The sequence below is a fragment of the Orcinus orca genome, chromosome 1, assembly GCF_937001465.1.
Source record: "Orcinus orca chromosome 1, mOrcOrc1.1, whole genome shotgun sequence".
Taxonomy (NCBI): domain Eukaryota; kingdom Metazoa; phylum Chordata; class Mammalia; order Artiodactyla; family Delphinidae; genus Orcinus; species Orcinus orca.
In genome coordinates this window covers 102,726,851-102,743,882 of record NC_064559.1, presented here as the reverse complement: position 1 = coordinate 102,743,882, position 17,032 = coordinate 102,726,851, and the positions used below count along the sequence as shown (strand labels likewise).

The following is a 17,032-nucleotide window of genomic DNA, read 5'->3' as shown; positions in this document are numbered from 1 at the left end:
TTCTACGAGGCCACCATCACCTTGATACCAAAACCAGACAAGGATGTCACACAGAAAGAAAACTACAGGCCAATATCACTGATGAACATAGATGCAAAAATCCTCAACAAAATACTAGCAAACAGAATCCAACAGCACATTAAAAGGATCATACACCATGATCAAGTGGGGTTTATTCCAGGAATGCAAGGATTCTTCAATATATGCAAATCTATCAATGTGATAAATCATATTAACAAATTGAAGGAGAAAAACCATATGATCATCTCAATAGATGCAGAGAAAGCTTTTGACAAAATTCAACACCCATTTATGATAAAAACCCTGCAGAAAGTAGGCATAGAGGGAACTTTCCTCAACATAATAAAGGCCATATATGACAAGCCCACAGCAAACATCATCCTCAATGGTGAAAAACTGAAAGCATTTCCACTAAGATCAGGAACAAGACAAGGTTGCCCACTCTCACCACTCTTATTCAACATAGTTTTGGAAGTTTTAGCCACAGCAATCAGAGAAGAAAAGGAAATAAAAGGAATCCAAATCGGAAAAGAAGAAGTAAAGCTGTCACTGTTTGCAGATGACATGATCCTATACATAGAGGATCCTAAAGATGCTACCAGAAAACTACTAGAGCTAATCAATGAATTTGGTAAAGTGGCAGGATACAAAATTAATGCACAGAAATCTCTGGCATTCCTATATACTAATGATGAAAAATCTGAAAGTGAAATCAAGAAAACACTCCCATTTACCATTGCAACAAAAAGAATAAAATATCTAGGAATAAACCTACCTAAGGAGACAAAAGACCTGTATGCAGAAAATTATAAGACACTGATGAAAGAAATTAAAGATGATACAAATAGATGGAGAGATATACCATGTTCTTGGATTGGAAGAATCAACATTGTGAAAATGACTCTACTACCCAAAGCAATCTATAGATTCAATGCAATCCCTATCAAACTACCACGGGCATTTTTCACAGAACTAGAACAAAAAATTTTGCAATTTGTATGGAAACACAAAAGACCCCGAATAGCCAAAGCAATCTTGAGAACGAAAAAAGGAACTGGAGGAATCAGGCTCCCTGACTTCAGACTATACTACAAAGCTACAGTTATCAAGACGGTATGGTACTGGCACAAAAACAGAAAGATAGATCAATGGAACAGGATAGAAAGCCCAGAGATAAACCCACGCACATACGGACACCTTATCTTTGATAAAGGTGGCAGGAATGTACAGTGGAGAAAGGACAGCCTCTTCAATAAGTGGTGCTGGGAAAACTGGACAGGTACTTTTAAAAGTATGAGATTAGATCACTCCCTAACACCATACACAAAAATAAGCTCAAAATGGATTAAAGACCTAAATGTAAGGCCAGAAACTACCAAACTCTTAGACGAAAACCTAGGCAGAACACTCTATGACATAAATCACAGCAAGATCCTTTCTGACCCACCTCCTAGAGTAATGGAAATAACAACAAAAATAAACAAATGGGACCTAATGAAACTTCAAAGCTTTTGCACAGCAAAGGAAACCATAAACAAGACCAAAAGACAACCCTCAGAATGGGAGAAAATATTTGCAAATGAAGCAACCGACAAAGGATTAATCTCCAAAATTTACAAGCAGCTCATGCAGCTCAATAACAAACAACCCAATCCAAAAATGGGCAGAAGACCTAAATAGACATTTCTCCAAAGAAGATATACAGACTGCCAACAAACACATGAAAGAATGCTCAACATCATTAATCATTAGAGAAATGCAAATCAAAACTACAATGAGATATCATCTCACACCAGTCAGAATGGCCATCATCAAAACATCTAGAAACAATAAATGCTGGAGAGGGTGTGGAGGAACGGGAACACTCTTGCACTGCTGGTGGGAATGTGAATTGGTTCAGCCACTATGGAGAACAGTATGGAGGTTCCTTAAAAAACTACAAATAGAACTACCATATGACCCAGCAATCCCACTACTGGGCATATACCCTGAGAAAACCGAAATTCAAAAAGAGTCATGTACCAAAATGTTCATTGCAGCTCTATTTACAATAGCCCGGAGATGGAAACAACCTAAGTGCCCATCATCGGATGAATGGATAAAGAAGATGTGGCACATATATACAATGGAATATTACTCAGCCATAAAAAGAAACGAAACTGAGCTATTTGTAATGAGGTGGATAGACCTAGAGTCTGTCATACAGAGTGAAGTAAGTCAGAAAGAGAGAGACAAATACCGTATGCTAACCCATATATATGAAATTTAAGGAAAAAAAATGTCATGAAGAACCTAGGGGTAAGGCAGGAATAAAGACGCAGACCTCCTAGAGAACGGACTTGAGGTTATGGGGAGGGGGGAGGGTGAGCTGTGACAGGGCGAGAGAGAGTCATGGACATATACACACTAACAAACGTAGTAAGGTAGATAGCTAGTGGGAAGCAGCCGCATGGCACAGGGATATTGGCTCGGTGCTTTGTGACAGCCTGGAGGGGTGGGATAGGGAAGGTGGGAGGGAGGGAGATGCAAGAGGGAAGACATATGGGAACATATGTTTATGTATGACTGATTCACTTTGTTATAAAGCAGAAACTAACACACCATTGTAAAGCAATTATACCCCAATAAAGATGTTAAAAAAAAAAAAAAAAGATACTGATTTCATTTTCTTTAGATATATACCCAGAAGTGGTATTGCTGAATCATATGGTAGTTCTATTTTTAATTTTTTGAGGAACCTTCATATTGTTTTATATAATAACTGTAGCAATTTACAGTCCTACCAACAGTGTACAAGGGTTCTCTTTTCTCTACATCCTTGCCAACACTTGTTAGCTTTTGACTTTTTTATAGTAGCCATTCTAACCGGTGTGAGAGGATATCTCATTGTGGTTTGATTCATATTTCCCTGCTGATAAGTGATGCTGGGAATCTTTTCATATTCCTGTTGGAAACAGTATGGTGGAGAAACTGAGATTCAGAAGAAAAGCTTGGCTGAGGTCACAAAACAAGAGGAAAAGGGGACCAGGTTCCTGAGATGCCTCCCTCACCTCCCTGTGCCCAGGTCGCGAGGATCACAGGAGTGAATGAGCCCCCAGAGCCCTCTGGCCAGGCAGGAGCTGTGTGTCCCTGTGAAAAGGGGCCCTGACGGGTTTTTTGCTTAAGGTTCCTATGATGAGTCAGGAAGGGGCTAGAGGAAGTAGACCAACAGGAGTGGTGAAACCAGTCCATCTCCTTCACCTTGGGAAAGAGGCGAGGCTGAGGAACAGTATAAAGGGCACCCCGGCCCCTGCTCGGCTCAGTGTTCCACTAGAAGCTTCTGCAGCCATCCTCACTGTGAGTCAGGTAAGTGTTAGCTGGCAGAACCAAGGTTGGGACCAGGGGTCTCCCACGGGCCAGAACATGGCTGGGGGTGGCCAGCCAGGTGAGTGTAGGTATAATTTGTGTGCTGGATTCAACAGGACTACTGTCCTTCTTGGAGGGCTCAGGTCACTGTGCTGAGGGCTAGGTGCCATGGTATGGAAACACAGAACAGACAGCAATCTCCTCCTACCCCATACTTTCTTGGGACCGTATCTGAGAGAGAGAGAGAGAGAGAGAGAGAGAGAGAGAGAGAAAGAAAGGCAGAGAGACAGAGAGGCAGAGAGACAGAGAAATAGAAAGAGACAGAGAGAGGAGTAAGATGGGGATAAAGGGGAAATATGGCCAGTTTCTCTCCTAAAACTGATTGATTTGGGCTGACTGTGATTTTGCCTTCTTTATGGAGGCAGGGTGTCCGGGGACATGCTTGTAACTCTTGGCTGTGCTACCAAAGGGAGAAATGCAGCATGGGGAACACTTTCTATTTGGAGAACCCAGGCTGAGCAGGGACAGGGAAACCCAGCTTAGAAGTAGGAGACTTGAAAGAACCAACTCCAACTCTCAGCAACCTTCCAGCCCCCTCCCACCACCACCAGCTAAAGCTCAGATGGTCAGGAGAGAAAGCAGCTCTGGAGCTGAATAGGCCAATCTGTTCATTTTACAGAGGAGAAACCTGAGGTCCAGAGGGGCTAAATGACTTTCGCAGAACCACACAGCATTTCACTGGGAGATTTAAGCTGAGATCATGTCATGTGACTCCAGTCCAGGGCGTGCACCCTCACCTCTCAGATCCTCTCGGGATGGGCTACTGATTTTCCAGGACTCGGGAGTTCTCCAGGAGACCTTTCTTTTCGTGGCACCTTCCCTCTTCCTGTCATAATCCCAGAGCTCATCTCTCTTCTTTGTACATGAAGGTCAGAAACAAGGGAGAGACAAGGATAGGCAAGAGCAGGAGGTGAAGTGGTACCCAGCCCACCTTTGCAGAACACCTCTGGAGAGTCCTCTTTGTTGTCTCTTGGGAACAAGAGGCTCCCAGGAGGGCCTTTCCCTGCCCCTCTCCATTCCTACCCTTCACTCTGCTGCTTCTGGGGAATGATAGCCCAGCGTGGGTGGGAGAGTACCCCCACCCAAGGGAAGAGAGGATGCTGAGAAACCAGGCGCTGCTGCATATTTCCAGGGGTTCATCTACTTCCTCGCCTTCAATTAACCCTCTGACCCATCCTGATTTTCAGGTTGACCTAAAGCAGCTTCCAAGATGTCTCAGCAATGTACTCTGCCAGTGACCTTGCCCCCTGCCCCCAGTAAGGAGCCCCTCAAGCCTGTTTCTCCTCCCACCAACATCCAGCAGGAGCAAGTGAAGCAGCCAACTCCACTGCCTGCCCCATTCCAGAAGGTACCCTCGGAGATCCCAGGGAAGGATCCCATGGAGCTCGGGAAGAAACACACAACTCCTGTGAAGGAGGTGCCCAAGAAAGAGTGTGAGCCACGGCAACAGGAGCCACAGCAGCAGGAACAGCAGCAGCAGCAGCAAAAGTCAGAGGAGCAAGGAAAGCATGTGGAACAGCAGCAGCAACAGCAAGAACCACAGGAGCAAGGAAAGCCTGTGGAACAGCAGCAGCAGAAGAAAGTGTCACAGGAGCAAGGAAAGAATGTGGAACAGCAGCAGCAGCAGAAAGAGTCCCAGGAGGAAGGAAAGCCTGTGGAACAGCAGCAGCAGCAGCAAGAGTCCCAGGAGCAAGGAAAGCCTGTGGAACAGCAGCAGCAGCAGCAGAAAGAGTCCCAGGAGAAAGGAAAGCCTGTGATACAGCAGCAGCAGCAGCAGAAAGAGTCACAGGAGCAAAAAAAGCCTGTGGAACAGCAGCAGCAGCAGCAGAAAGAGTCACAGGAGAAAGGAAAGCCTGTGATACAGCAGCAGCAGCAGAAAGAGTCCCAGGAGCAAGGAAAACCTGTGGAACGGCAGCAGCAGCAGCAAGAGTCCCAGGAGGAAGGAAAGCCTGTGGAACAGCAGCAGCAGCAGCAAGAGTCCCAGGAGCAAGGAAAGCCTGTGGAACAGCAGCAGCAGCAGCAGAAAGAGTCCCAGGAGAAAGGAAAGCCTGTGATACAGCAGCAGCAGCAGCAGAAAGAGTCACAGGAGAAAGGAAAACCTGTGATACAGCAGCAGCAGCAGCAGAAAGAGTCACAGGAGAAAGGAAAGCCTGTGATACAGCAGCAGCAGCAGAAAGAGTCCCAGGAGCAAGGAAAGCCTGTGGAACAGCAGCAGCAGCAGAAAGAGTCACAGGAGAAAGGAAAGCCTGTGATACAGCAGCAGCAGCAGCAGAAAGAGTCCCAGGAGCAAGGAAAGCCTGTGGAACAGCAGCAGCAGCAGCAGCAGAAAGAGTCACAGGAGAAAGGAAAGCCTGTGATACAGCAGCAGTAGCAGAAAGAGTCACAGGAGAAAGGAAAGCCTGTGGAACAGAAGCAGCAGCAGAAAGAGTCACAGGAGAAAGGAAAGCCTGTGATACAGCAGCAGCAGCAGCAGAAAGAGTCACATGAGAAAGGAAAGCCTGTGAGACAGCAGCAGCAGCAGCAGAAAGAGTCACAGGAGAAAGGAAAGCCTGTGATACAGCAGCAGCAGCAGCAGAAAGAGTCACAGGAGCAAAGAAAGCCTGTGGAACAGCAGCAGCAGAAGAAAGAGTCACAGGAGAAAGGAAAGCCTGTGGAACAGCAGCAGCAGCAGAAAGTGTCACAGGAGCAAGGAAAGCATGTGGAACAGATGAAACAGGTGAAGAAGGTCTTGGGCCAGCGGCTGGATCAAGAGCTAGCAAAGAAAGATGAGCAACTGGAAAAGAAAGGGGAGCAGCAGCTGAAGCAGTAGGAGGGGTTGCTGAAGTAGCCTCTTCTTGTCCCAACTCCTGGCCAGGTCCAAGAGACCAACCCAGTCCAGCCACTGAAGGGAGAAGTCTTGCCCCCTAAAGAAGCAGGAGGTGTAGTGCCCCCCAAATATAAGTAACCACCCCTAGGGGCCCAGAGGCCCCTGGAAATCCCACACAAGTGAAGAGAGAGCCAGTGGCCTGGCTTACCTCCAGTCCCCAGCCTGGGTGGCCCACCTTATCTGTGAACCTGCCTGACCCTGTCCTTCTGCATGTCCCTTGGATAGGGCTTGGCGGGGAGGGGAGCTATTGGCCAGCACCCACCCCTGATGAGCCCAATCCCAACCTCAGGTGTCCAGAGCCTCTGCTTGAAGAGACAGTGACTACAGCAACTCTGACTGCATCCCCACTACTATTGTTGAATCTGTGAGTGTGTACAATAATACAGAATAAATGCTGGAAGACCTGGGATCCTGTATTCTCTTTGGCTTTTTACCCTCTGTCGCTCACCATATAGAAACCTGTGTGGGGGTTAATGGTTGCAAATGACTCTTGGCCAATTTCCAAAGGAGGACAGACATTTTGACCCCTCTTTAATTCTGCTCCCCAAACCATTCAATACATTCAACAGCTTCTAAAAATGAGATCACAACAACACCAAAAGAAAACAAAACAACTTCATTCATGCACCTGAAAGGAGCACTTAGCAGTCATGAAACAACTTCATTCATGCACCTGAAAGTAGCACTTGGCAGACATGAAGAGGAGACAGGTTATTCTGGTTGGGGGAAGAGGATCTATTCATCTCAGTTCAACACTGCTTTACATTATAGCCCCGGAGCCCAATCCTAGCCCATGGCCAAAGGCACGGGGAGGGAGTGGAGGCTCCACCTGGGTTCTGGTCCCTGCCCAGGTTTTCTCTCCATAGAATGTCCTCATGGTTTCCAAGAGTCTTACTAACTGCCTGCATGGTTAAGGAAGACTTTAGGAAAGCAAAGAAGCAGAACTGGGCAAGATGGGGAGAGGAGAGACTCCTGGGACTGGTCTCTGAAGGAGAAAGTGACAGTGTCACTAAAGGAAGTAAAGGTTGGGCCAGCTGGAATCATGGAAGCCAAAGTGCTGAATAGCCTGGAGAAATACAGATCCAAGGTCATTGCAGTGGTTACCCTCCCTGACATTTCTGTAGCCTTTCCTGCCATCAATCACATCAGGACGTGGGGGCTCTCTCCTTCCTGGGAATCACCTGGCTCTAACTATTTAACCACATCATCTCAGGCAGGTTGTCTCAAGTTACCCAAAGCTATTTCATCACAGCCATGAGCATATGTCAGGGACATCCCTTTTGAGACTGCCATAGGCACCCAAACTCAATAGGTTGAAGGGCACTTAGTATCTCTTACTGCCCACCCAACTCCAGGGACACCCACTGTCATTCCTCCTTAGGTATTCTCTCTCTCGGGTAATGATACCTTCTCTGCATTCACCGAAGCCAGAGACAACACATCATTCTCCACTCCTTTCCTTTGCTTCCCTACTCTCCAGCAGAGACCAAGTCCTTGCTATCCTTACCCACACCTCCCAAGCTTTGACTGAGGTCATTTCTCACCTGAACTATTGCAATGGCCCTCAAGCTGTTCTCCTTTGCTCCCTGTCTCCACACACCCTGCAATCCACCCATCACACAGAGGACAGGGTGTTCTACTTAAAATTCTGATCTAACTACCTCACTCCTTGAGTTGATGCTTGTCAGCGGCTCTCATTATTCAGAGGATGAGAATGAAGGCTCAAGTCCTCCTAACAGGACAAGAGTTAGAAGGAAGTCTGAGTAGAACTGGTTGGGAAGATTGGGGGCACAGTGAGAAGTAATCAGAAACACCCAGAATATGTGCAAATGTTTTTGAAGTCTTAGGTTTTGATTTTTTCGTAGACCTTATTTCTCTGTTATTTTCTTTTTTTAATTTGTTTATTTAACTATAGTTGATTTACAATATTGTGTTAGTTTCAGCTGTACAACTTCAGATTCTTTTCCATTATAGGTTATTACAAGATATTGAATATAGTTCCACATGCTATGCAGCAAATCCTTGTTGTATATCTATTTTACATATAGTAGTAGGTGTAATAGACCTTTCTTTAGAACAGTTTCCAATTTATGAAAAAGTCAAGAAGACAGTAAAAAGAGTTACCATACACATCACACCCAGTTTCCCTTATTATTAACATCTTACATTAGTATAGCACATTTATTATTATAATTAACAAAACTGTATTGGTACATTATTATTAACTGAAGATCAAGGTTTATCCCTATTATTTTAGTTTTTACCTACTGTCTTTTCCTGTTTCAGGATCCCATCTAGAATATCACATTACATTTAGTTGTCTTGTCTCCTTAGGCTCCTCTTGACTGTGACAGTTTCTCACTTTCCTTCAGTTTTGATGACCTTGACAGTTTTGAGGGGTCCTGGTCAGGTATTTTATAGAATATCCCTCAAATTGGGTTTGTCTGATGTTTTCTTCATGATTAGACTGGAGTTATGGGTTTTTAAGAGGAAGACCACAGAGGTAAAGTGCCTTTTTCATCACATTATTTAAAGGGGACATACTATTCACATGATTTATCACTTTGATCACCTGGCTGAGGTAACATCTATCAGGCTTTGCCACTCTCCTCATCCTCTCTCCAACATCCCATATTACTGTACTGTATTCTTTGGAAGGAAGTCACTGTGCAAAGCCCACAACTAAGAAGTGGGGAGTTGGGGCTTCCCTGGTGTTACAGTGGTTGAGAATCTGCCTGCTAATGCAGGGGACACGGGTTCGAGCCCTGGCCTGGGAGGATCCCACATGCCGTGGAGCAACTAGGCCCGTGAGCCACAACTACTGACCCTGCGCGTCTGGAGCTTGTGATCCGCAACAAGAGAGGCCGCGATCGTGAGAGGCCTGCGCAAGGCGACGAAGAGTGGCCCCCGCTCGCCACAACTAGAGAAAGCCCTCGTACAGAAACGAAGACCCAACACAGCAAAACTAAATAAATAAATTAATAAACTCCTACCCCCAACATCTAAAAAAAAAAAATGTGGGATGTTAAGCTCCCCATCACTGAGGGTGGAGTGTCATCATAAATTATTTTGAATGTCCTGTATAGGAAATGTATCTCTTCCCTCTCCTTATGTATGTATATATGTATGGACATATGCACTTAATCATTTATTTATGTCAGCATGTACTCATGAATATTTATTTTATACTTTGGGCTATAACCCAGTAGTACTTTATTTTCTCCTTCATTGTGGTGAAATAAATATTACATAAAATTTACTATATTAATCATTGTACAGTTCAGAGGTATTAAGTACATTCATGTTGTCGTGCAACCCTCACCACCATCCATCTTGCAAAATTGTAACTCTGTACCTATTAAACAACAATTCCCCATGACCTTCTCCCCACAAGCCCTGGCAACCACCGTTCTACTTTTTTTCTTTTTTTCTAATCTCCCTTTTTCCCCTACACCACTGTTTCTTGTAACCACTATTCTCCCCTCTGCTACTATAAGTTCAGCTTTTTTGGTCACAAATATCAGGGTTTCCTCCCTTTCTAAGACAAAATAATATATCATGTATTATATCTATATTACATCAAATATAATATAATGTTATATACCACATTTTCTTTATCCATTCATCCACTGACATTTAAGTTATTTCCATATCTTGGCTATCATGAATAATGCTACAATGAACATGGGGTATCTCTTCAAGATACTGATTTCTAAATGAAAAAGAAATGAAGGAAACAATAGCAAAGATCAATAAAACTAAAAGCTGGTTGTTTGAGAAGATAAACAAAATAGATAAACCACTAGCCAGACTCATCAAGAAAAAAAGAGAGAAGACTCAAATCAATAGAATTAGAAATGAAAAAGGAGAGGTAACAACTGACCCTGCAGAAATAAAAAAGATCATGAGAGCTTACTACAAGCAACTCTATGCCAATAAAATGGACAACCTGGAAGAAATGAACAAATTCTTAGAAATGCACAAGCTGCCAAGACTGAATCAGGAAGAAATAGAAAATATGAACAGACCAATCACAAGCACTGAAATTGAAACTGTGATTAAAAATCTTCCAACAAACAAAAGCCCAGGACCAGATGGTTTCACAGGCGAATTCTATCAAACATTTAGAGAAGAGCTAACACCTATCCTTCTCAAACTCTTCCAAAATATAGCAGAGGGAGGAACACTCCCAAACTCCTTCTACGAGGCCACCATCACCTTGATACCAAAACCAGACAAGGATGTCACACAGAAAGAAAACTACAGGCCAATATCACTGATGAACATAGATGCAAAAATCCTCAACAAAATACTAGCAAACAGAATCCAACAGCACATTAAAAGGATCATACACCATGATCAAGTGGGGTTTATTCCAGGAATGCAAGGATTCTTCAATATATGCAAATCTATCAATGTGATAAATCATATTAACAAATTGAAGGAGAAAAACCATATGATCATCTCAATAGATGCAGAGAAAGCTTTTGACAAAATTCAACACCCATTTATGATAAAAACCCTGCAGAAAGTAGGCATAGAGGGAACTTTCCTCAACATAATAAAGGCCATATATGACAAGCCCACAGCAAACATCATCCTCAATGGTGAAAAACTGAAAGCATTTCCACTAAGATCAGGAACAAGACAAGGTTGCCCACTCTCACCACTCTTATTCAACATAGTTTTGGAAGTTTTAGCCACAGCAATCAGAGAAGAAAAGGAAATAAAAGGAATCCAAATCGGAAAAGAAGAAGTAAAGCTGTCACTGTTTGCAGATGACATGATCCTATACATAGAGGATCCTAAAGATGCTACCAGAAAACTACTAGAGCTAATCAATGAATTTGGTAAAGTGGCAGGATACAAAATTAATGCACAGAAATCTCTGGCATTCCTATATACTAATGATGAAAAATCTGAAAGTGAAATCAAGAAAACACTCCCATTTACCATTGCAACAAAAAGAATAAAATATCTAGGAATAAACCTACCTAAGGAGACAAAAGACCTGTATGCAGAAAATTATAAGACACTGATGAAAGAAATTAAAGATGATACAAATAGATGGAGAGATATACCATGTTCTTGGATTGGAAGAATCAACATTGTGAAAATGACTCTACTACCCAAAGCAATCTATAGATTCAATGCAATCCCTATCAAACTACCACGGGCATTTTTCACAGAACTAGAACAAAAAATTTTGCAATTTGTATGGAAACACAAAAGACCCCGAATAGCCAAAGCAATCTTGAGAACGAAAAAAGGAACTGGAGGAATCAGGCTCCCTGACTTCAGACTATACTACAAAGCTACAGTTATCAAGACGGTATGGTACTGGCACAAAAACAGAAAGATAGATCAATGGAACAGGATAGAAAGCCCAGAGATAAACCCACGCACATACGGACACCTTATCTTTGATAAAGGTGGCAGGAATGTACAGTGGAGAAAGGACAGCCTCTTCAATAAGTGGTGCTGGGAAAACTGGACAGGTACTTTTAAAAGTATGAGATTAGATCACTCCCTAACACCATACACAAAAATAAGCTCAAAATGGATTAAAGACCTAAATGTAAGGCCAGAAACTATCAAACTCTTAGACGAAAACCTAGGCAGAACACTCTATGACATAAATCACAGCAAGATCCTTTCTGACCCACCTCCTAGAGTAATGGAAATAACAACAAAAATAAACAAATGGGACCTAATGAAACTTCAAAGCTTTTGCACAGCAAAGGAAACCATAAACAAGACCAAAAGACAACCCTCAGAATGGGAGAAAATATTTGCAAATGAAGCAACCGACAAAGGATTAATCTCCAAAATTTACAAGCAGCTCATGCAGCTCAATAACAAACAACCCAATCCAAAAATGGGCAGAAGACCTAAATAGACATTTCTCCAAAGAAGATATACAGACTGCCAACAAACACATGAAAGAATGCTCAACATCATTAATCATTAGAGAAATGCAAATCAAAACTACAATGAGATATCATCTCACACCAGTCAGAATGGCCATCATCAAAACATCTAGAAACAATAAATGCTGGAGAGGGTGTGGAGGAAAGGGAACACTCTTGCACTGCTGGTGGGAATGTGAATTGGTTCAGCCACTATGGAGAACAGTATGGAGGTTCCTTAAAAAACTACAAATAGAACTACCATATGACCCAGCAATCCCACTACTGGGCATATACCCTGAGAAAACCGAAATTCAAAAAGAGTCATGTACCAAAATGTTCATTGCAGCTCTATTTACAATAGCCCGGAGATGGAAACAACCTAAGTGCCCATCATCGGATGAATGGATAAAGAAGATGTGGCACATATATACAATGGAATATTACTCAGCCATAAAAAGAAACGAAACTGAGCTATTTGTAATGAGGTGGATAGACCTAGAGTCTGTCATACAGAGTGAAGTAAGTCAGAAAGAGAGAGACAAATACCGTATGCTAACCCATATATATGAAATTTAAGGAAAAAAAATGTCATGAAGAACCTAGGGGTAAGGCAGGAATAAAGACGCAGACCTCCTAGAGAACGGACTTGAGGTTATGGGGAGGGGGAAGGGTGAGCTGTGACAGGGCGAGAGAGAGTCATGGACATATACACACTAACAAACGTAGTAAGGTAGATAGCTAGTGGGAAGCAGCCGCATGGCACAGGGATATTGGCTCGGTGCTTTGTGACAGCCTGGAGGGGTGGGATAGGGAAGGTGGGAGGGAGGGAGATGCAAGAGGGAAGACATATGGGAACATATGTTTATGTATGACTGATTCACTTTGTTATAAAGCAGAAACTAACACACCATTGTAAAGCAATTATACCCCAATAAAGATGTTAAAAAAAAAAAAAAAAGATACTGATTTCATTTTCTTTAGATATATACCCAGAAGTGGTATTGCTGAATCATATGGTAGTTCTATTTTTAATTTTTTGAGGAACCTTCATATTGTTTTATATAATAACTGTAGCAATTTACAGTCCTACCAACAGTGTACAAGGGTTCTCTTTTCTCTACATCCTTGCCAACACTTGTTAGCTTTTGACTTTTTTATAGTAGCCATTCTAACCGGTGTGAGAGGATATCTCATTGTGGTTTGATTCATATTTCCCTGCTGATAAGTGATGCTGGGAATCTTTTCATATTCCTGTTGGAAACAGTATGGTGGAGAAACTGAGATTCAGAAGAAAAGCTTGGCTGAGGTCACAAAACAAGAGGAAAAGGGGACCAGGTTCCTGAGATGCCTCCCTCACCTCCCTGTGCCCAGGTCGCGAGGATCACAGGAGTGAATGAGCCCCCAGAGCCCTCTGGCCAGGTAGGAGCTGTGTGTCCCTGTGAAAAGGGGCCCTGACGGGTTTTTTGCTTAAGGTTCCTATGATGAGTCAGGAAGGGGCTAGAGGAAGTAGACCAACAGGAGTGGTGAAACCAGTCCATCTCCTTCACCTTGGGAAAGAGGCGAGGCTGAGGAACAGTATAAAGGGCACCCCGGCCCCTGCTCGGCTCAGTGTTCCACTAGAAGCTTCTGCAGCCATCCTCACTGTGAGTCAGGTAAGTGTTAGCTGGCAGAACCAAGGTTGGGACCAGGGGTCTCCCACGGGCCAGAACATGGCTGGGGGTGGCCAGCCAGGTGGGTGTAGGTATAATTTGTGTGCTGGATTCAACAGGACTACTGTCCTTCTTGGAGGGCTCAGGTCACTGTGCTGAGGGCTAGGTGCCATGGTATGGAAACACAGAACAGACAGCAATCTCCTCCTACCCCATACTTTCTTGGGACCGTATCTGAGAGAGAGAGAGAGAGAGAGAGAGAGAGAGAGAAAGAAAGGCAGAGAGACAGAGAGGCAGAGAGACAGAGAAATAGAAAGAGACAGAGAGAGGAGTAAGATGGGGATAAAGGGGAAATATGGCCAGTTTCTCTCCTAAAACTGATTGATTTGGGCTGACTGTGATTTTGCCTTCTTTATGGAGGCAGGGTGTCCGGGGACATGCTTGTAACTCTTGGCTGTGCTACCAAAGGGAGAAATGCAGCATGGGGAACACTTTCTATTTGGAGAACCCAGGCTGAGCAGGGACAGGGAAACCCAGCTTAGAAGTAGGAGACTTGAAAGAACCAACTCCAACTCTCAGCAACCTTCCAGCCCCCTCCCACCACCACCAGCTAAAGCTCAGATGGTCAGGAGAGAAAGCAGCTCTGGAGCTGAATAGGCCAATCTGTTCATTTTACAGAGGAGAAACCTGAGGTCCAGAGGGGCTAAATGACTTTCGCAGAACCACACAGCATTTCACTGGGAGATTTAAGCTGAGATCATGTCATGTGACTCCAGTCCAGGGCGTGCACCCTCACCTCTCAGATCCTCTCGGGATGGGCTACTGATTTTCCAGGACTCGGGAGTTCTCCAGGAGACCTTTCTTTTCGTGGCACCTTCCCTCTTCCTGTCATAATCCCAGAGCTCATCTCTCTTCTTTGTACATGAAGGTCAGAAACAAGGGAGAGACAAGGATAGGCAAGAGCAGGAGGTGAAGTGGTACCCAGCCCACCTTTGCAGAACACCTCTGGAGAGTCCTCTTTGTTGTCTCTTGGGAACAAGAGGCTCCCAGGAGGGCCTTTCCCTGCCCCTCTCCATTCCTACCCTTCACTCTGCTGCTTCTGGGGAATGATAGCCCAGCGTGGGTGGGAGAGTACCCCCACCCAAGGGAAGAGAGGATGCTGAGAAACCAGGCGCTGCTGCATATTTCCAGGGGTTCATCTACTTCCTCGCCTTCAATTAACCCTCTGACCCATCCTGATTTTCAGGTTGACCTAAAGCAGCTTCCAAGATGTCTCAGCAATGTACTCTGCCAGTGACCTTGCCCCCTGCCCCCAGTAAGGAGCCCCTCAAGCCTGTTTCTCCTCCCACCAACATCCAGCAGGAGCAAGTGAAGCAGCCAACTCCACTGCCTGCCCCATTCCAGAAGGTACCCTCGGAGATCCCAGGGAAGGATCCCATGGAGCTCGGGAAGAAACACACAACTCCTGTGAAGGAGGTGCCCAAGAAAGAGTGTGAGCCACGGCAACAGGAGCCACAGCAGCAGGAACAGCAGCAGCAGCAGCAAAAGTCAGAGGAGCAAGGAAAGCATGTGGAACAGCAGCAGCAACAGCAAGAACCACAGGAGCAAGGAAAGCCTGTGGAACAGCAGCAGCAGAAGAAAGTGTCACAGGAGCAAGGAAAGAATGTGGAACAGCAGCAGCAGCAGAAAGAGTCCCAGGAGGAAGGAAAGCCTGTGGAACAGCAGCAGCAGCAGCAAGAGTCCCAGGAGCAAGGAAAGCCTGTGGAACAGCAGCAGCAGCAGCAGAAAGAGTCCCAGGAGAAAGGAAAGCCTGTGATACAGCAGCAGCAGCAGCAGAAAGAGTCACAGGAGCAAAAAAAGCCTGTGGAACAGCAGCAGCAGCAGCAGAAAGAGTCACAGGAGAAAGGAAAGCCTGTGATACAGCAGCAGCAGCAGAAAGAGTCCCAGGAGCAAGGAAAGCCTGTGGAACGGCAGCAGCAGCAGCAAGAGTCCCAGGAGGAAGGAAAGCCTGTGGAACAGCAGCAGCAGCAGCAAGAGTCCCAGGAGCAAGGAAAGCCTGTGGAACAGCAGCAGCAGCAGCAGAAAGAGTCCCAGGAGAAAGGAAAGCCTGTGATACAGCAGCAGCAGCAGCAGAAAGAGTCACAGGAGAAAGGAAAACCTGTGATACAGCAGCAGCAGCAGCAGAAAGAGTCACAGGAGAAAGGAAAGCCTGTGATACAGCAGCAGCAGCAGAAAGAGTCCCAGGAGCAAGGAAAGCCTGTGGAACAGCAGCAGCAGCAGAAAGAGTCACAGGAGAAAGGAAAGCCTGTGATACAGCAGCAGCAGCAGCAGAAAGAGTCCCAGGAGCAAGGAAAGCCTGTGGAACAGCAGCAGCAGCAGCAGCAGAAAGAGTCACAGGAGAAAGGAAAGCCTGTGATACAGCAGCAGCAGCAGAAAGAGTCACAGGAGAAAGGAAAGCCTGTGGAACAGAAGCAGCAGCAGAAAGAGTCACAGGAGAAAGGAAAGCCTGTGATACAGCAGCAGCAGCAGCAGAAAGAGTCACATGAGAAAGGAAAGCCTGTGAGACAGCAGCAGCAGCAGCAGAAAGAGTCACAGGAGAAAGGAAAGCCTGTGATACAGCAGCAGCAGCAGCAGAAAGAGTCACAGGAGCAAAGAAAGCCTGTGGAACAGCAGCAGCAGAAGAAAGAGTCACAGGAGAAAGGAAAGCCTGTGGAACAGCAGCAGCAGCAGAAAGTGTCACAGGAGCAAGGAAAGCATGTGGAACAGATGAAACAGGTGAAGAAGGTCTTGGGCCAGCGGCTGGATCAAGAGCTAGCAAAGAAAGATGAGCAACTGGAAAAGAAAGGGGAGCAGCAGCTGAAGCAGTAGGAGGGGTTGCTGAAGTAGCCTCTTCTTGTCCCAACTCCTGGCCAGGTCCAAGAGACCAACCCAGTCCAGCCACTGAAGGGAGAAGTCTTGCCCCCTAAAGAAGCAGGAGGTGTAGTGCCCCCCAAATATAAGTAACCACCCCTAGGGGCCCAGAGGCCCCTGGAAATCCCACACAAGTGAAGAGAGAGCCAGTGGCCTGGCTTACCTCCAGTCCCCAGCCTGGGTGGCCCACCTTATCTGTGAACCTGCCTGACCCTGTCCTTCTGCATGTCCCTTGGATAGGGCTTGGCGGGGAGGGGAGCTATTGCCCA

General features: G+C 45.2%; 1 protein-coding gene across 1 annotated transcript in view; it reads left to right on the top strand.

Annotated features, from left to right (window-relative positions):
• The window catches only part of TCHH (trichohyalin), a 57,370-nt gene that overhangs the window by 17,413 nt on the left and 22,925 nt on the right, over positions 1-17,032 (top strand). The window contains exon 6 of the mRNA XM_049711012.1: positions 15,613-15,665. Within this exon, the coding sequence (XP_049566969.1) occupies positions 15,613-15,665 (53 nt within the window). The remainder of the gene's footprint in view (positions 1-15,612; positions 15,666-17,032) is intronic.